Source organism: Schistocerca nitens, chromosome 1, assembly GCF_023898315.1.
Source record: "Schistocerca nitens isolate TAMUIC-IGC-003100 chromosome 1, iqSchNite1.1, whole genome shotgun sequence".
Lineage (NCBI taxonomy): Eukaryota > Metazoa > Arthropoda > Insecta > Orthoptera > Acrididae > Schistocerca > Schistocerca nitens.
Window position 1 is genome coordinate 734461740 of NC_064614.1, and position 22082 is coordinate 734483821.

The 22082-nt window shown below is 41.2% G+C and overlaps 1 protein-coding gene across 1 annotated transcript in view; it reads left to right on the forward strand.

The window, feature by feature from the left end:
• The window catches only part of LOC126260149 (dipeptidyl peptidase 1-like), a 44765-nt gene extending 31622 nt beyond the window's left edge, over positions 1-13143 (forward strand). The window contains exons 9-10 of the mRNA XM_049957408.1: positions 6183-6343; positions 12726-13143. Of these exons, the coding sequence (XP_049813365.1) occupies positions 6183-6343; positions 12726-12911 (347 nt within the window). The 3' untranslated portion in view covers positions 12912-13143. The remainder of the gene's footprint in view (positions 1-6182; positions 6344-12725) is intronic.
• Positions 13144-22082: the final 8939 nt, after the last annotated feature.

Here is a 22082-nt window from a genome sequence, read left to right on the forward strand (position 1 = left end):
ATCTAGACAAAGCTTTTGACAATGCTTACGAGAACAGATTCTTTGAATTTTTTAAAAAGTTTTTAACTTTTTTAGCCATCAGACTTCTGACGTGTGATGTGACCGGTCAGGAATACCATCCTTGTGCAACCATCTCGGGTCAAAGTAGCATTTGGACCCTACGTCATCAATTACTTTTTGGTTATATTCCAATCTCAGTCTTCCCCTACAGTTTTATCCTCTGCAGCTACTGCTAGTACTATGCAAGTTATGCCCCAATGTCTTAACATATACCGTATCAGCCTGTCCTTTCTTCTTGTCAGTATTTTCCGTACTGGTATGCTCCTTTCTCCACTAATTGGTGGAGAACCTCCTCATTCCTTATCTCACCTGTTAACTTATTTTTCAACACCCTTTTGCACTGACACATCTCAAACGAGTCAGTTCTCTTCTTTCCCACTGTACATACCATGTCTTGTATACCATGTCGTGGTCCAAGGTACATTCTCAGAAATTTCTTCCTCAAATTAAAGCCGATGTTTAATACTAGCGGACGTAATTGGGCCAGGAATTCTCTCTATGCTGTACTAGTCTACTTTTTATGTCCTCCTTGGTTCATCTGTCATGTCTGTAACTTGTACTGAAACCAGACAGGAATTCTAAGAGTGAAAGGAACTGAGATATAGGCAGTATAGGGGGAGCGAGGTATGGTTATGGAGTAGAAGGGTGTGGAGGCTGGTTATGCCCCTTCTCACCCCGATATTTAATCTGTGCACTGAGTAAGCAACAATTTAAACTAACATCTGTTTATCTGTCACTATAAGTGATTGCTTTGGATTTTCTGATGAAGACCCCATAGTCGATGTCGAAGCCAGATCAAGAGAAATGTTCTTGAAACCGGTTGGCTGTATTATACAAACCACAACTAAGGAGATATTAGGAGAGGGAATTATAGTTCCGGTGGAAGAAATAAAAATCTGAAGGTCTACTGATAACACTGTAATTCTGCTGGAGACGACAAAGGGCTTGTAACATCAGTGGAGCGGAATGTGTAGTGTCTTGAGGAGAGGTTATTAGGTCAAAATTCTTGACAGATAAAAAATGTGTGTCGGACTGGGACTCGAGTCCAGTAGCTTACTGGTTCGAGTCGCAGTCCGGCACACGGCTTTAATCTACAAGTTTCAAAACAGCATACAGCTGCAGAGGGTCAATTTCGTTCAGGTTATAAGAGGAACACCAAAAAATAAAACTGTGAGCATTCAATGTAGACAAATTAAATCAGTTGATGCTAGGGGAATTAGACATTGGAAGTAGTAGATGAATGCTGCTATTTAGTGCAGTAAAATTACAGCAGAAATAAAGAGACGTAACAATAAACAATTTTCTAATAAAGGAAAATGCCAGTGTGTTTACATTGTAAATAAATTTAAGTTTTAGAAAGTTTGTTCTGAAGATATTTGTATGGAGTGTAGACTTACAGGATAGTGATGAATGGACGATAAACAGGGCCGACAAGAGGAGGACAAAACTTTTTAAACAGGAGCTATAGAACGATTTTCATGGATTTATGTGAAGATGGAATAACTAAAAAATAGATACTGAATCGAACCAAGGGAAGAGAGCACACCGCACCGTTTGACTAAAGGAGGGGATAGATTTGATAGGAAATATTCTGAGATATCAAGGAAAAGTGAATCTGCCAGTGTAGAACTGTGTGAATTTGTCTGTGCGTGTGTATGTGTTTATAAAGATATTAGGTCCTAAGAGGAGAAATAAATTGCACTGTGCATCGCTTAACGAGTATGTATTGCAATAGGGTGGGAAATGTATCAGCCATAGTTTGCAGTCATAGCGGTATTAGGCCATTCATCATGTAGAGAAACTAATCAGTGACAAAATCACATCTGCTTCGTAGCTCCTGCCACTCCACAAAATAATTGTCTGTATGTGCGCCTGTGTTTGATGAGAGAGTTAAACCTAATTCACTACAGTTAAAAGACTATGATATCCCTGTGCGTATGTTACTAAAGGTTTCAGTGCTAAATAACATGTAAGCGAATCATGTCAATGGCCCCTGTGTAGGAATATTTTCATTTAGAAATATGTTGTATCGTCAACCAAGTGACACATTTCACATTATAGCCATAAACGTGAAATATCGTCGATCGAAATGACGATAGGAAACTAGTTACTAGTACAAACAATTAATTACTGCCCAAAGTCGTTTTCGTGTAAACTATGAAACATTGAAAGATTTTTATTTGCATTTCAATCGTTTTTTATGTGCCTTAAGGCATACGCGAGTGTTTTTATTGATGGTGACTCTCGTTTATTGGATGACTATGTTCATTTAGAGAAGGTTTCACCCAGACGCTCGAAATTTCATTCCACATTTCACATGAATCTGTGAAAAAGCGCCGGTGGAATTTTTTGCCACCAGTCGTCAGTCTACTGACTGGTCTAATGCAACTCGCTACGATTTGCGCACTTGTACTTCTCTCTTCACTTCATACACCTAGCATTCTCAGTTATATGTTGTACTTATTGATTCAGCATGTAGGAAAGACTCAGCATATGGGAAAGTCAAAATAACTTTCAGTGAAGTTAAAGGCAACGGTGGTAACATTGAGAGTGAAACGGGAATTCCATTGTTAAATGCAGACGAGAGAGTGGATAGGTGGAAAGAGTACATTGAACGCCTCTATGGGGGGACGAAGAAACAGGAGTCGATTTAGAAGAGGTAGGGGATCCGGTATACGAATCAGAATTTAGGAGAGCTTTAGAGGACTCAAGATCAAATAAGACAGAAGGGATAGATGACATTCCATCAGAATTCCTAAAATCATTGGGGGAAGTGGCAACAAAACGACTATTCACGTTGGTATGTAGAATGTATGAGTCTGGTGACATAAATATCATCCACACAATTCCGGAGACTGCAAGTGCTGACAAGTGCAGGAATTATCTCAGAATCAGCGTAGGGGCTCATACATTCAAGTTGCTTACAAGAATAATATACAGAAGAATGGAAAAGAAAATTGAGGATGTGTTGGATGACGATCAGTTTGCCAGAGGCAATTCTGACGTTGCGGTTGATAATGGAAGCAAGACTAAAGAAAAACCAAAACACCTTCATAGGATTTGTCTAACTGGGCAAAGCGTTCGACAATGTAAAATGGTGGAAGATATTTGAAATTTTGAGAAAAATTGGGGTATGCTATATGGAGAGATGGGTAATATACAATATGTACAAGAAGAATTACATGATCTGCTGAACGGAATGAACAGTCTAATGAGTGCAGAATATGGATTGAGAGTAAATCGAAGAAAGGAGAAAGTAATGAGAATTAGCATAAATGAGAACAGCGAGAAACTTAATGTTCAAATGTGTGTGAAATCTTATGGGACTTAACTGCTAAGGTCATCAGTCCCTAAGACTACACACTACTTAACCTAAATTATCCTAAGGACAAACACACGCACCCATGCCCGAGGGAGGACTCGAAACTCCGCCGCGACCAGCCGCACAGTCCATGACTGCAGCGCCCGAGACCGCTCGGCTAATCCCGTGCGGCAGAAACTTAATATCAGGATTGATAGTCACGAAGCAGATGATGTTAAGGAATTCTGCTACCTAGGCAACAAAATAAACAATGGCGGATGGAGCAAGGAGAACATCAAAAGCAGAGTAGCAATGGCAAAAAGGGCATTCTTGGCCAAGAGGAGTCTACTAGTCTACTTGTATGAAGCACAGGCCTTAATTTGAGGAGAAATTTCCAAGAACGTACGTTTGGAGCGCAGCATTGTATGGTAGTGAAACTTGAACTGTGGGAAAACCGGAACAGAAGAGAATCGAAGCATTTGAGATGTGGTGCTACAGACGAATGTTGAAAATTAGGTGGACTGATAAGATAAGGAATGAGGAGGTTTCGCGTAGAATCGGAGAGGACAGGAATAAGTGGAAAATTCACACAAGGAGAAGGGAAAGGATGATAGGGCATCTCTTAAGATATTAGGGAATGACTTCTATTGTACTAGAGGGAGTTGTAGAGGGCAAAAACTGTAGAGGAAGATAGAGATTGGAATACATCGGTCAAATAATTGGGGATGTTGCTAGCAAATGCTACTCTGAGATGAAGCGGTTGGTACAGGAGAGGAGTCTGTGGCGGGCCGCATCAAACCACTCAGAAGAACAATGATTGAAAAAAAAAGACTGTTTTTATCTTTGTATTCAACTATAATCCTTGCCCCATACAGATCCTCTACTATGCTGTTCACTGAAGTCCTAACCTTGCCCCTTATCCCACTTGTTTTCTACTTATTTCTTTTCTCGTTTATTCTACGGAGAAACTACTCATTTTTTATCAGTCCACATAATTTTTACCATTCATCTGTAGCGCACACTTCGATTGTCTTCTTTACTCTATTAAACACTAAACACTATTTAAAAACTAAACCTCTGCAGCAGGCTGTGTCATACAATAGCTGCTGCTGTGATTTTCAGTCTGAAGACTGGTGTGGCGCAGCTTTCGATGCTAGAATTTCTCTGCATAATTTTTGCAACCTACATCCATCTGAACCTGCTTACTACTGTCAAACCTTTGCCTCCCTCTACGATTTTACCCCTCCCCCTTCCCACACACTTACCCCTATCAGCAAATTATCTATTCATTGATGTGCCAGGATGTGTCCTATCAACTTATCTCTTTGTTTAGTGAAGTTGCGACATTGGAACGTCCCCTTAGAAAAATTAATGAATTACTGTGCTGATAAACCTCTTACATTATTTGATTTTCAAACAGCTGAGCAGAACTGAACGTACTCAGACATTTCGCTCTTTACCTATTCTGATCAACACTAAACTGACACACAATATTTTTAGCGCAACGCAATCTGACTTTCAATAATCCCTACAAAAGAATGGCCCTGACTAACATTAACCTAAACCTTTCACAAATCACTTACCTCACAAAAATCTTCGTTACTCGAACTACTGCAATACAGCGAGCACCATTACTGCCAGCTAAATAAAAGATTCAAACTACTGAAGGCACTAACTACTGACAGGCATAGTTAGCAAATGAAAGATTTTGATAGAGAACAAACAATGTATTTGCCTTGATAGTGTTCAAAAGTCATAATATATATAGCAGTTCATGACATCCAGTCTTACAAATTTACTGTCTCTGATGGACACACGTCCAGATCATCCGCTCTCAAAACTCCGCCATTCCCCCCCCCCCCCCACCCCCCCACCCCACATCCACCACTGCGGGCGGCTCACCTCCAACTGCGCAAAGCTACGCGCTGTTAACATCCAGCTGCCCAACACTACAATAGCCAACAACAATGCAAACCAGCCACAGACTGCACACAGCACAGCCAGTGATTTTTATACAGAGCGCTACGTGGCGTTACCAATAAAAAAACCTAAAAAGCCTACTTACAACATCTATTTCTTCTCTCGAAAATGCGATGCAGATAGCCGATCTACCCATTTGATCTTCAGTGCTTATCTGTAACATAACATTTCAAAAGTTATTTTTTTCTCGTCTGTACCTTCTGTCGTACACATTTCACTTCCGTACAAGGCTACATTCCAGTAAACACTTCTGAAAAAAAGACTTCCGAAAACTTTAAATTTTTAGTCCATGTTAACAAACATTTATTTTTCGGAAACGCTTTTCTTGCGACTGCCACCCTGCATTTTGCAACCTCTATGCTTCGACGATCGTGTGGTTTTGCCACCCAGCTAGCAGAACTCACCTACTACTTTCAGTGTGTCGCTTCCTAATGAAAGTTCTGTCAGCATCGGCTGATTTTGTCTGACAACAATTCCTTGCGTTTTTGTTTTACTTTTGCTGATATTCATCTTACAACCTATTTTCAAGATACTAGCTATTCCGTTCAGCTGTTCATCCAAGTCCTTTGCTGTCTCTGACAGAATTAGAACGCCATCAACAAACCTTATAGCTTTCATTTCTCCTCCCTCAACTTTAGTTACTTTCATTCCAACAGTTACACTGTCGAATCTCAATAAAACGAACAGCGATCGCACCAACACCAGAACTGCGATGTTCCCACATTTTCAGCACGATTGACATTGACAGCGACTTAGATTTACATGGTTTTATTTACTAAGGAGAGCTTTGGCTCGACTTGAGACACGACCCAACATAGTGAGAGGTCGCTTCCTAACGCAGGCTACTACGGCGGCAGCAACGAAGTGCTGATGCAGGAGGCTCTGGTGCAGAACGGCCCACTCGCTGTCGGCTTCATGGTGTACGACGACTTCCGTGCCTACGAGAGTGGCGTCTATAAGCACGTGGAATCCACCACCCGCTCGAGCTTCAACCCTCTTGTGGTGAGTACCTTCCATTTTTAATGTATGACTCCAATTCTCTGGGTATTCCTCTAGAAATAAAGGACTGTTAGGACAATTAGTGGTACTAACGCTTGTTGAAAACCAAGTTCACAGGCAAAACGTTAGTCAACCGCATTAAAAGAGCACACTGGTTACTTTGGTGTAGTACTGGTACCAGACCGTCACGTGATCTTCCACTGCTGACATTGATTGCCTGATCAAAATTAACCGGACAGCGCAGTGCAATGCGGAATTGAACCCTACATCCCACGGGAGGCGGGGCTAGCAGCTTAAAAAGAGGCGGGAAGTATTTGTCAGTAGAGAAGCTTTAAGAGCAGAATGGGTTGGTTGGTCAGGAGAGTTCATTGACTTCGAAGGTGGACTAGCCATTGGATCTCACCTGAGAAATAAATACATCATAGACACTTCAATCCTTCTAAAGCTGCCCAAATTGACAGTCGGCGGTTTGATTGTGAGATGGAAATGCGAAGGAACAACCACGACTGAACCGAGACCAGGAAGATCTGTTGTGCTAACGAACGGGGACCGTCGAGCGTTGCGAAGGGCACTTGTAGAAATCGTATGACATCGGCGTCAGGAATCATTCCTCTGTTCCAGAGTGCAACCACCACTCCAGACAGCACAATGGCTGTGCGTAGGAAGTAAAAAAAAAAAGGGATACAATGGTCGAGCAGCCGCTCATAAGCCACAAATTTCTGTAGTTAACGGTAAGCGACGCTTGAGGTGGTGTAAAAAGTAACGCCTCCAGTCAGTTTATGACTGTGATTTTGTGCTATGATTCAGGCAATTTTTTTTAAAACTGAGTCGCCAGTCTTCTTATTGGTTTTATAGGGCCCGCCATCCTGTGCTAACCTTTTCAGCAGAATGTCATACATAACGGCCCGGGTTCGGTTCCCTCGGATCGGGGATTTTATCCGCTCAGGGACTGGGTGTTGTGTTGTCCTTATCATCATCATTTCATCCCGATCGAGACGCAATTCGCCGAAGTGGCGTCAACTCGAAAGACTTGCACCAGGCGAACGGTCTACCCGACAAGAGGCCCTAGCCACACGGCATTTCCATTTTACCACCCAAGGCGGGTATGGGAAGAGATCCCATTCTTACGGTGTTGTATAGAGACACAGCAGTATTACTACTAGCACATAGGGAGCTAATTGACATGACTTCAGGTCACAGCTGGTAATGACTGAGAAAATTTTTACGGTACAACGGTATGTCATGGACTTCCTGCGTCCTCATGCGTTACTTCCCATACGACAGTATCGAGGCGTCATTTTTCAACAGACCGCATGATGTTGAGGTACTCCCAATGGCCATCAAGATCCCCAGATCTGTCCTTGACAGAGCATGTGTGTGACCAGCTCGGATGTCAACTCCGTCCCAGAGCCAGTATTCAGAATATCAAGGGCCAGTTACGACAGCTGTGGGCCAACTTGCCTCAGGAAAGGATGCAACGGCTTTATGACTTCCTTTCCATGTGAATTAGTGAATGCTTATAGGCCAGAGATGGTGCAACGTTATACTGTTAATTAGGATTATACTGACAAGACATTTGTAAATATGACCCGAGTTGTAATCACTGAAATAATATCACATACCCTCTCAATACAAAATTTCATTTCGTTTCCTCCTCCACTCCTGGGCGCTTCATTCTTTTTATCAGGCAATATAAACAAAATACGAGGGACATACAATATATAATGCATCAAATTTTTTCGCCCAATTTCATTTGAAAAAAATGCAGAATTTGTTGTGGGACATCGTGAAATATTCCTACTTCCGCGCTCTTAGTTTCATGAAGTTTCGATTGGTGGCGACGCTATAAAAACCTTCAAAATGACGTCTGTAACGGAGGTACTTTCCAAGCAGAGAGCTGTCACTGAGTTTCTTTTGGCGGAAAACCAGAGCATTGCAGATAATCGTAGTGCTCGCAAAATGTCAACAGGGATCTGGCAAGGATCAGAAGCACGGTGAGTCGTTGGGCGAGGTGTCTGTCCCTATAGCAAGAAGGTCGCGTGAACTTGTCCGATCTTCCGCGTGACTCCTGCAGAGTGTTCGTCGCCACAAAAAAGTATACGAGCTTCTGCATGACAAATCAAGACCTCACAAAGGTCTACGAATCCGAGAGGAGCTCACAAAATTTTATTGGACCTTTTTTCCTCATCCACCCTACAAACCGGATCTCGCAACTTCCGACTTTCATCTGTTTGGCCCAATGAAGGATCCACTCGGCGGGAAGTAGTGCGTGTATGATGAGGAGGTTATTGACTGCACCATGATGTTAACTCCGACGTCGACCAGTAGTGTAGTACCATGCGAGCATACAAGCACTCCCAGTAAGGTGGTATAAGTTCGTCGCATTGAACGAAGATTATGTTGAAAAATAGGTTTTTGTAGCCAAAAGAGTGGGAGATAATATGGTGTACTGAAATCCTGAATAAAACCAATCTGCTTTCAGAAAAAAAAGTGTGTTGCATTACGTATTGCACACTCCTCCTAGATGATTCATAATACTTTGAACTATAAAGTCTGGCACATGGTAATACTATGTCGAACTTAGGCTCACGAGAATAAGGTGTTATTAAATAAACTGATTTTGTTGATATAAAAACGTCTGTCGTAAAATAAACAGATGTAAATCGTGCATTGCTACCGATGATGAATGCACTACACCATTTAACCAGGTGTTACCCGTGTTAGCGTCAATATAATTACTGGAGTTAGTTTTCCATGTTTTGGGCTTCTGCTGTGATGATAGGTCGGCCGGAGTGGCCGAGCGGTTCTAGGCGCTTCAGCCTGGAACCGCGCGACCGCTACGGTCGCAGGTTCGAATCCTGCCTCGGGCATGGATGTGTGTGATGTCCTTAAGTTAGTTAGGTTTAAGTAGTTCTAAGTTCTAGGGGACTGATGACCATAGATGTTAAGTCCCATAGTGCTCAGAGCCATTTGAACAATTTTTTGCTGTGATGATAACGCAACGCAGCATCTATTTTCCGCATTCAACTGCCTGCAACAACAGTTACACCATCTGAGACTCCTTGTTGAAACAGCAGCCTAGGGGGAATTTAAGACTCTGCTGAACTGCGTATTTCTTCGGCTTCCAGCGATATTCTAACAACAGGAATATAGCGTTTTTCTATGTAGAAAACATTACTTCTGATATCCCGACATTAGCCGAGCGGTCTAAGGCGCTGCAGTCATGGACTGTGCGGCTGGTCCCGGCGGAGGTTCGAGTCCTCCCTCGGGCATGGGTGTGTTTGTTCGTCCTTAGGATAATTTAGTTTAATTAGTGTGTAAGCTTAGGGACTGATGGCCTTAGCAGTTAAGTCCCATAAGATTTCACACACATTTGAACATTTTTTGATATACCGCCACTCCGGCAATATAGGGACAGACTCGGAGGACGGCAGCAATGTTATTTGTGTGGCACATAGTTCTGCTTTCGGCTGCTGCTTCTCCAACAATCGCAGCAAACACATCACATATGGATGTCTGTTGCTCTGCTGCAAGAAATAAATACCCAATCCAGAGGATACCACGCCATTAAAACCTTCGTTACGCTAATATGCAATTACAGCTGTAACCTTTTTTATGGCCCAGATCTTGATTTGGAGCGCTGTTCCGTTGTTTATATTACTGTTTACGATAACTCCGGCTGTATTCAGCGGTACCGATTTGAGCTCTCGTTAGTTGCAGTCGTAGCTTTCGCTGTCTTCTGCCTTTGGCCCATCGATATAGCGTCCCTGTTTTCCGTAGGCTGCGGTGTTCGCGGCGCAAACCTGCGTAGTTTGTGGTTGGCTGCTGCACGAAATTAGTGATCATCGACTACGTAGATTACGTGACTTTTACTAAAAACTATGGTTTTCATTAAAATTAAAGTAAATAATTGATTACAGGTAACTGTGACGAACACGACTCCTCTAGAGACCGTTTGTAGACTGGTACAAGTTGGTTTCAAATGAAACAAGTGGTGTAAGTTATATGATTTTGCGTCTCATCAGTGGAATGATATACGGATTGGCGACGGGAAGGGCATTTGGCCATCCTGTGCCACAATCAGCAAATCCAGGTTAACATGCTGACCCGTTGAAGACACAACATAAAGGCCAGGGGAAAGAAAGGTAGCGAAACTTGCTTATGACTTACTTGTCTGCTACCAATTCGTGCAGGTGTAAAGATACCCGCTACAGGAGTCAATGATGTTCACGAGAATCATCCCGCAACTTCGATTGGAATCAACGTAATTATGAAACGTTAAAACAACTACGAAGTCAACGTCTCTGTCGTCTGCAGCGGTCGTCTTCAGGTCTGTTATAAGTTCAGTCGCTCTGAAGAAAACCATTGCAAAGGCAGTTGAAACGACGTCCTTATAGTATCAGGATGGCGCACAAGTTGGAAGCGTTTTCCCGTAAGTTTAATAAACACAACAGATACACATAACAGAGGCTTTAGGCGTCAATAATATATTCTCTTTCACTATGTGCAACCAGTCTGTCAACACTACGATAACTTTTGGATCCCGCGACTGTAGAAATTAGGTGGTTTTGAGGTGAAGAACTCGTCGAGCCATTTTCATTTGGAAAGTTCTTGAAAGTTTTTCGATAGACAAGGTGAAAATAGAGGGCGCAAGATCAGGTAAATGAGCTGGGTGCGGAAAGACTTCCCAATCCAACTCCTGTACAGTATAGCGTTTTTTGTCTATCTAGCAGAATGCGGGCGGGCATTATCATGGAGTAGCATCACTTCAAGCGGTCTTTCTGGTCATTGTTCTTGGATTACGTCTGCAAGACTTTTCAGTTGTTGACAATAAATGTCAGCAATAATGGTTTCATTTCGGGGAAGCAATTCGTAGTACACAACATCATCGCTGTTCCACAAAATGCATAACATTATTTTTGTGCATGCTCGCAGGTCTTCGTACAGGGAGTTGCTGCTTTGTTTGGACTCAGACATTCCTTTCTTTTCCTTATGTTAGCACAAATACATCATTTTTCATCACAAGGGACGATACAGGATAGGAACGGTCGGTGTTGTTGACGAGTCAACTGATGACGAGCAAGCAGAGATGCACGTATGGACACCCGCTTATTTTTGCGATTTTGACTTAGAGGATGCATTACCCATACAGCGGGTTTTTTTAACCTTCCCCATTGCATTCAAATGCCGCACGATGGTGGAATGATCACAATTCATCACATTTCCCAGTTTTCGAGAACACTGACGTTGATCATTGAGAATTAATGCGTTTAAACCATCTTCATCAGACCCCAAAGGTCTTCCTGAAAGTAGAGAGTCACTAACGTCGAAACGACCCTCCTTAAAAAGAGAAAAAGCGTTTTCTTGCCGTGCTCTGCCCAGAAGCATTATCCCCATACATGGCGCAAATGTTTCTAGCTTCCTCCGCTGCTGTCATCCAGCCATTGAACCCAAACAGAAGGAAATGTCAGATATTGTTCCTATTTCTCCAATTTGTACTAGAGCTCTAGTGCCTCTCTCTAATGACAAAATAAGAAAATAGCAGCAGTGAACTACAATTAAAAATGGTAATCAATAAATAAACCCACAACAATCGAAATACAATACGTAAACAACACCGCTACGAACTTACGCACCAACGTAATATTTTTAGTATTTCATAATGGGTCGGCCTCACACTCAAAAGGATTCGATTCAACTCGACACTCGTTGTGGAAGCTTACACTCTTAAATCATCTTAATAGTTACTGTTTGAGTCTCTCTGCGACGACATGTCTGCGGTAGAAATATTTAAGTAGTACGTATTATGTGCTACAGCTAGGGCGGTCTAGAAACAATTGAATGAAAACTAAGCAAAACCTGTTGGAGATTCGTGTGTGGTACCGTACTGTTTTCGTTGGTTTTAGTAGCTAGTGAGCGTCTGAGCACGATAGGGAAACGAAAATATTTAGCCGTGTCTGACAACGGACAGACGTGTCTTGGAATACAGGCGTGTCAACCTCACAGAGAGCTGCGTTTGTTTCTGAGAACGGCATTTGAAGGATCTGTGTAAAGCTTGAGATTTATCCAGTTTCAACATGGTGAGTAAATCGAGAAGAATTGTTCCGAAGGTGTCGCCACTAGGATTTCATTGTCATGTTCAGGACAAGTGTTTTGTAATAAATATTGCAGCGTCTGCTGTTTTACTCTATCTGTTCATCTTGGTTGTAGTATTTGTGTTTGTGGCTGCAAATGTATGTGAGAGCTCCTTGTGTCATCAGAATGATGTTCGGTTTATGGCCTGTAAATCAGTGCTCCTCTTTATTTTGTAATTAGGCGGCTTACTTATAATTACACGTACCAGATTTTTGCCAGTGTTTGAGAGGACGCTTACTTTGTCGCACAGCCTGTGAGCCACGCGGTGCTGTTGGTGGGATACGGAGTGGACGAGGCCTCTGGCGAGAAATACTGGACCATCAAGAACAGCTGGGGCGGCGAATGGGGAGACGCCGGCTACTTCAAGATCCTGAGGGGGACCAACGAGTGCGGCATCGAGAGTCTCGCCTTCGAGGCCACCCCCATCCCGGCCTGAGCAGGCTCGCAACATGGCGACTCAGCATGGGCCCCTGGGTTACTGCACACAGCACGCCTCATGAGTGATGAAAACTGGCAGAACAGCCACACTAGTACCTCGCTTAAGATATTTAAACACAGCAGCGATTGCTTTTTTTTAGCAGGACGCCACATTCAGCGTTCCTACAAGTTACATCTTGCGTCTAAGTGTATAATTCTATCAATTATAATAAAACGGTGCCACAAAAGTACCAGTTTCATTTGTACACTTTTTTACCTGAGTTTTTCCTTTATCTTGTCGCTCTCATTATCTACAAAAGCAACAGAGATTTTTCTGCACGTCATGTCCATCATTGGAAACAGAATACAATACTTTCAATTAATCACATGTTCAACTTCATCTAATTTTGAAACATCGTAAATAGTATGTAAGACATAAATGAAATCTATACAAATTATAAATTAAAATTTTCCTGTTCTTATGTGAATGCTAACCTGAGGAAGTACTGTAGGGATTTTATTACAGTTTACGTTAATAGGCAGACTTGTTCACGATGAACATTCGTATTTATCACCATACACTGATCAGCCAGAGCGTCATGACCATCAACCTACTGCCGATACAAAACCGACCAGGCGACAGTAGCGTCCCTGGCGAGGAATGACTGCCAGTCAGACGCACGCACGGTGTACGTAGTACAAGTCAACATGTTGTCTGTGTCTAGAATGGTGGGGGCGCGCCACCTATCTGAGTTTGACTGAGAGCAGATAGTGATGGCCTGGTGGCTCGACACAAGAATTTTGGAAACTGCACACCTTGTCGGGTGTTTGAGGAGTGTTGTGGTGAGTGTGTTCACCACGCGGCGAAACCAAAGTGAAACCATGTCCAGACGTCATGGGGTTGGGCGCCCCCTCCCCCCTCCCCCATTATAGATCACGGACGCCGTAGGCTTGACTGACTGGTAAAACAGGTCAGGCCGCGAACTGTGTCGGAACTAGCATCTGACTTTAATTCTGGGGAGAGTACAGGTGTGGGTGAACACACAGTGCACCGAACACTGCTACCGATGGGCCTACGGAGCCGACGATCCTTGTATGTGCCAGTGTTAACACCATGACGTCGGGAACTACGATTGAAATGGGCAAGTGACTATCGGCAGAATACTGTTGACACAAGGGCAGAGCTTAGCATAGTCTGATGACTCCCTATACCTTCTTCGTCATGCCTATGGGAGGGTGCGAATCCGTCGTCTTCCGTGTAACAGCTCCTTCACACCTGTAGTGCGGGATAGAGTCAAGTTGGCAGCTGTTACATTATGCTCTGGGAAACATTCACGTGGGGATTCATGAGTCCAGTGGAGCTCGTGCAAGGTACTATGACATCCAAGAAGTATCATACTTTGGTTTCAGACCACGTACACCCCTTCATGACGATTGCGTTTCCCCCTGGCTGTGGCCTTTTTCAACAAGATAATGCACCATGTCATAGGGGCAGGAGTGTGATGGAGTGGTTCGAGGAACACAGTGGCGAGTTCCAATTGACGTGCTGGCCGTCCAGTTCGCCACATAAAACATCTCTGGGTTGTGACTGAACGTGACGTCAGAGCTCATCGCCCCCCTTCCTGGACTGTACTGGAATTAGGTGACTTGTCTGTGCAGATGTGGTACCAAGTCCCTCCAGCGGCCTTCTAAGGCCTCATTGCTTCCATACTCCGGCTCAGCGTCACCGCTGTTATCTGTGCTAAAGGTGGACATACCAGCTATTAGGTAGGTGGTCATAATGTTCTGGTTGCTCAGTGTATATTATGAAGAAGCCGTGCAGCTGTGGATACACAGCACTACCTGTTCGAAGACAGGGCGACTCGCTAGTTTTATTTAAAACTAGCTGCATCCGGCCCTGTGTTGCTGTGGCTCAGACTGGATAAACGAAAGAGAAATACAAGAGAAAGCACACGTTTCTAATACGTTTCAGAATTGGATATACGTCCTAATCTTCTTCTCTCCTCTGTCCCTGACCCTCTTCTATCTCCTCCTCCCCCTCTCTATGTCCATCTTCCCCACCTTTCCTCTCTCTCTGTCAATCACCTCCTCAACCCTCTCTCTCTGTCCATCTTATACTTCCCACCTCATCTTACACCCCCCCCCCCTCCCACCATTTCCTCCTTTCTACTCTCTACGTCCATTTCCCCCCATGCTTCTCTCTCCATCTCTTTTTCCCACCCCTCCACCTTCCTCTCTCGCCCCCGCTCCCTCTGACCACGAACATATTTTGATTGCTGTTGCAAATCCAAATTCTGTGGTAGTATTCCAACCATAAGGTGATAAGCCAGAAGTACAGTTTTCCTGTTTTCTCTGAAAATCGTTTGTGAGGAAGAAAACAAAGTTGCAAGTGGTTCAAGTGGCTCTGAGCTCTATGGGACTTAACTTCCGAGGTCATCAGTCCCCTAGAACTTAGAACAACTTAAACCTAACTAACCTAAGGACACCACACACATCCATGCCCGAGGCAGGATTCGAACCTGCGACCGTAGCGGTCGCGCGATTCCAGACTGTAGCTCCTAGAACCGCTCGGCCACCCCGGCCGGCAAACAAAGTTGCACATTTTTGTGTACACAACTTGTTTAAAAATATTTAGATTAAAGTTCAGTCTTGATCACGTTATGTCTGTTTTAATGAGTAACCGGTTTCGGTTTTTTCTATAAAACCATCATCAGACCTGTGAATAAATTTTAAGAAATACTAGATACCAATCTTTAAATGAATGAAAAAGTCTAATGATGTCAAAATTTTTAACAAAATAAAATAAAATAAAACTTGCCTCATGGAACATATCTACATCTACATCTATACTCCGCGAGCCACCTTACGGTGTGTGGCGGAGGGTACTTATTGTACCACTATCTGATCCCCCCTTCCCTGTTCCATTCACGAATTGTGCGTGGGAAGAACGACTGCTTGTAAGTCTCCGTATTTGCTCTAATTTCTCGGATCTTTTCGTTGTGATCATTACGCGAGATATATGTGGGCGGTAGTAATATGTTGCCCATCTCTTCCCGGAATGTGCTCTCTCGTAATTTCGATAATAAACCTCTCCGTATTGCGTAACGCCTTTCTTGAAGTGTCCGCCACTGGAGCTTGTTCAGCATCTCCGTAACGCTCTCGCGCTGACTAAATGTCCCCATGACGAATCGCGCTGCTTTTCGCTGGATCATGTCTATCTCTTCTATTAATCCAACCTGGTAAGGGTCCCATACTGATGAGCAATACTCAAGAATCGGACGAACAAGCGTTTTGTAAGCTACTTCTTTCGTCGATGAGTCACATTTTCTTAGAATTCTTCCTATGAATCTCAACCTGGCGCCTGCTTTTCCCACTATTTGTTTTATGTGATCATTCCACTTCAGATCGCTCCGGATAGTAACTCCTAAGTATTTTACGGTCGTTACCGCTTCCAATGATTTACCACCTATGGCATAATCGTACTGGAATGGATTTCTGCCCCTATGTATGCGCATTATATTACATTTATCTACGTTTAGGGAAAGCTGCCAGCTGTCGCACCATTCATTAATCCTCTGCAGGTCTTCCTGGAGTACGTACGAGTCTTCTGATGTTGCTACTTTCTTGTAGACAACCGTGTCATCTGCAAATAGCCTCACGGAGCTACCGATGTTGTCAACTAAGTCATTTATGTATATTGTAAACAATAAAGGTCCTATCACGCTTCCTTGCGGTACTCCCGAAATTACCTCTACATCTGCAGATTTTGAACCGTTAAGAATGACATGTTGTGTTCTTTCTTCTAGGAAATCCTGAATCCAATCATACCAAAATATGCTAAAATCAATATTCAATCCAAATCTAGTAATGTAACATATGTACAACAAAAGAGTAGTATTTTATGGATTAAATCTGAAATTAGAGAAGCTTTTAAGATAAAAGATTTTTTAAATGTCGAAATGTATAGTCTGCATTTATTGCTAAGTAATGAACTCTCACCTTTGATTTTTTCTATTTTACTAAGCAGCATTGATGAGAAAATAGACTTTTTACGGAAAGCAATTACCCAAAGACATCAGAGAAAAATTGATTTACTCATAGCTAAACAACAAAATAAGCTTTCAGAAAAGGTCAACCATATACATCAATTTTATCCAAGGACAATGAATCTTACAGATATGCAGTTCACAAAGTCCCAAATGTCACTACTTGACAAAGGCTTAAAATATAACTTAACTCCCCCACTAAATAATACCAACGTTAAACACATAATTGCTGATGTTATAGCAACAAGCAAAATATCGAAAATAAATAAACCTGAAGCATGTAAGATAGCCCTAAAAACGAAGGACTTAATTTTAAAAGATAAAAATAAACTACATAGAAAAACTGAAGATAAAACACTTAAAAATATCAATAATAAACTACTAGCAGAGAAAGCAATTGTGGTAAAGGCCGATAAAGGAAATACCCTTGTAATTATTAAAGAAGACGATTATATATTTAAAACACTCTCATTTTTTAATGAAAATGGGATCGTTGAAGTAACTAAAGACCCCACTCCAAAGTTCCAATTAAAGATTAAGAAACTAGTCGATGAAAATAATCACCTCTTGACCCCTGAGGAAAAAAATATGATGAAAAATATGAATCCTCAAATACCTAAATTAAGATCACAGATTAAACTGCATAAAAAAGAGAAATCTATACGACCTATTGTCAACTACAGAAGTAGTCCTTCATATAAACTAAATATGAAACTTAATAAAATTTTGAAAGCATTCTATACATATGACAGCAACTTCAGTATCAAAAACAGTTATGAACTAACACAACAAATCCACAATATAGACATTCCAACTAGTGCAAATTTCGCCTCATTAGATATTAAAAATTTATATACAAATATACCAATTACTGAGACGATTAATATAATTAGGGATAACTTAATACAATACAAAAATATGACTAAAGACGAAATAATCGAACTTAAAGAACTACTTGAATGCACTTTAGATTACAATTATTTCTCGTTTAATACTAAAATCTATTGTCAGAAAGATGGCTTAGCAATGGGAAATTCTTTGGCTGGGACAGTAGCAGACATTTTCGTAAACCACATTGAGACGCAATTCCTGAAAAATAACCCTGATATCGCAAATAAAATCATATATTACAAGCGATATGTAGACGATACATTATTACTTTATAATGGTTCAGAAGACGAAATTGAGAAACTTGCTATAAAATTAAACTCTATGCATCCGAAGTTACAATTTACAGTTGAGCATGAAAATCGAAAATCTATTAACTACCTAGATCTCACGATAACTAATAACAACGGGAAACATTTATTCACCATATACAGGAAGCCTACAACCACTGATGTTATTATTAATGCTACATCATGTCATCCTGACAAGTATAAAAAAGCATTTTTTAAGTCTATGATACACCGAATACTAAAATTACCGCTAGAAGCTAATGAGATCAAAAAGGAAATGACCATCTTAAAACAAATTGCAAAAACCAACTCTTTCGACACACGACAGGTAGATATCATTTTTAATAAAGTACAACAATCACAAAGTACTCCACTAATAAGTAATCCAAAATATATGAAGATGACATATATGGGAAACATATCAGATAGAATCACTAACTTATTCAAAAATTCTGGAATAACAATAGCATTTACAACTGACAATACTTTACAACAAAAATTAAGACATACCGTAAATAAAGATAATGGAAAATCTACCAGATCAGGAGTGTACAAGATCCAATGTAGAGACTGTGAGAAAATATATATCGGCCAAACAGGTCGAAATTTTGCAGTAAGGTACAAAGAACATACGTCAGGTACCTCACGAACAAAGTCTGTTTTTGGTCATCATATAACATTCAATAATCATGCTGAGGGGACAGTACAACAGAATTTACAAGTTCTTCATTATGCAAATAAAGGCTTACTTATGAATATCCTAGAAGAAATCGAGGTATATGCTCATTTGAAAACCAAATCATCAATGCTGCTCAATGAACAATTAGATTTTCGCGAAAAATATTATTACGACCTTTTTGACGAAATTTTATAATAAAAGCATCTACTCTTTTGTTTTTTAAAAATATAAGATTAGTTATACCCATGGCAAAAGCAATGTATGTAAAATATGCTGCATCAGCAGTCTCATCAGTTATTCAGATATACATAATGTGGAACGTACTATTGGCTGCTAACTTAATGCTATAAAGAACATTGCCATAAAAACTACAGTTAAAACAAGACGATTCTACAGCATCCAACAAAGATGCAATTGTGATGTAGGCGACTTGGTATAATCGATATATACCACAACGCCAAGGATTTTACATCTTTGATGTAACTGGCACTGTAATAGTATTAAGGGTGTCCATAGAGGGCACAGCTATCACACATCGTAATTCACTGTTTTTATCCAAAATATAAATAAGTTGTAGACACAACTACTATCTGTTAATCAGATATTTAAATGAATCAATTTTATGTTATTAGTGTATTTCCTACTTTTATACTTTGACGATGGCGTCATATTATGAACGCTGATTGGCAGTTATGAAGTAGTGTGACAGGAAGTAGGCGGAGCCTCTGCATATTTAAGCTCGTGCTCAGCGCTCATAACCATCAGTTGACTGCACAGCAGCAAGGAGAGCTCCACCTACCAACCCAAGGGAGCCAATGGGTATAACTAATTTTATTTTATTTTGTTAAAAATTTTGACATCATTAGACTTTTTCATTCATTTAAAGATTGGTATCTAGTATTTCTTAAAATTTATTCACAGGTCTGATGATGGTTTTATAGAAAAAACCGAAACCGGTTACTCATTAAAACAGACATAACGTGATCAAGACTGAACTTTAATCTAAATATAACAATTAATTGATCACTGTATTCCAAAAATGTTTACCAAAATTGTTTAAAAATGTATATCATGAGAAAGAATATATATGGAAGAAACAATTTGTCTAATCGTTCAACTGCCCCGCTGTTGGAGTTAAAACTGCCTGCGACAAAGGAAACAAATTATATTTATGTGAACAAATGCACATGAAAATGAGGGTAAAGTCATGGAACGCGTTGTGCTAAGCATAAAAAATAAGTATCTTGTGCAATTTTTCATTATTTAAACTATAAAGGAAACACAACCTTGCATTTTTACAGCAGAGCATAGTCAGTTTTTGACGGAAAACTGTCCCTTAACATAGACAAATGTAATGTATTGCGAATACATAGAAAGAAGGATCCTTTATTGTATGATTATATGATAGCGGAACAAACACTGGTAGCAGTTACTTCTGTAAAATATCTGGGAGTATGCGTGCGGAACGATTTGAAGTGGAATGATCATATAAAATTAATTGTTGGTAAGGCGGGTACCAGGTTGAGATTCATTGGGAGAGTGCTTAGAAAATGTAGTCCATCAACAAAGGAGGTGGCTTACAAAACACTCGTTCGACCTATACTTGAGTATTGCTCATCAGTGTGGGATCCGTACCAGATCGGGTTGACGGAGGAGATAGAGAAGATCCAAAGAAGAGCGGCGCGTTTCGTCACAGGGTTATTTGGTAACCGTGATAGCGTTACGGAGATGTTTAATAAACTCAAGTGGCAGACTCTGCAAGAGAGGCGCTCTGCATCGCGGTGTAGCCTGCTCGCCAGGTTTCGAGAGGGTGCGTTTCTGGATGAGGTATCGAATATATTGCTTCCCCCTACTTATACCTCCCGAGGAGATCACGAATGTAAAATTAGAGAGATTAGAGCGCGCACGGAGTCTTTCAGACAGTCGTTCTTCCCGCGAACCATACGCGACTGGAACAGGAAAGGGAGGTAATGACAGTGGCACGTAAAGTGCCCTCCGCCACACACCGTTGGGTGGCTTGCGGAGTATAAATGTAGATGTAGATGTAGATGTACATTGTTCCTTAAAAAATATATAGTCGGTCTGCCTGATCGTTTAATGTGGTATCGATTAAATGTTGTAAATCGTTCAAGGACATTTCGAGATTTTTGGTTAACAAGGTTTCATATATTCGTCCAATCATTTATTAACGTAACGTGTAAAGACTTGAAGTAAATCGGTCAAGTACTTTTTGAGATTTCTGGTAGCAATGAATGTTTTTGTTGTTGTTATGGTCTTCAGTCCGGAGACTGGTTTGATGCAGCTCTCCATGCTACTTTATCCTGTACAAGCTTCTTCATCTCTCAGTACCTACTGCAACATTCATCCTTCTGAATCTGCTTAGTGTATTCATGTCTTGGTCTCCCTCTACAATTTTTACCCTCCACGCTGCCCTCCAATACTAAATTGGTGATCCCTTGATGCCTCAGAACATGTCCTACCAACCGATCCCTTCTTCTAGTCAAGTTCTGCCCCAAATTTCTCTTCTCCCCAGTTCTATTCAATACCTCCTCATTAGTTACGTGATCTACCAATCTAATCATCAACATTTTTCTGTAGCACCACATTTCTAAAGCTTCTATTCTCTTCTTGTCCAAACTATTTATCGTCCATCTTTGACTTCCATACATGGCTGCACTCCATACAAATACCTTCAGGAATGACTTCCTGACACTTAAATCTATACTTGATGTTAACAAATTTCTCTTCTTCAGAAACGCTTTCCTTGCCTTTGGCAGTCTACATTTTATATCCTCTCTACTTCGACCAACATCACTTATTTTGCTTCCTAAATATCAGAACTTATTTACTACTTTAAGAATGTCATTTCCTAATCTAATTCCCTCGGCATTACCCGAGTTAACTCGACTACATTCCATTATCCTCGTTTTGCTTTTGTTGATGTTCATCTTATATCCTCCTTTCAGGACACTGTCCATGTCTTTCAGCTGCTCTTCCAGATCCTTTGCTGTCTCTGACAGAATGACAATGTCATCGGCGAACCTCAAAGTTTTTATTTCTTCTCCATGGATTTTAATTAACTACTCCGAACTTTTCTTTTGTTTCCTTTAATGCTTGCTCAATATACAGATTGCATGTCTCACTCCCTTTCTAACCACTGCTTCCCTTTCAAGCCCCTCAACTCTTATAATTGCCATCTGGTTTCTGCACAAAATGTAAATAGCCTTTCGCTCCCTGTATTTTACCCCTGGCACCTTCAGAATTTGAAAGAGAGTATTCCAGTCAAC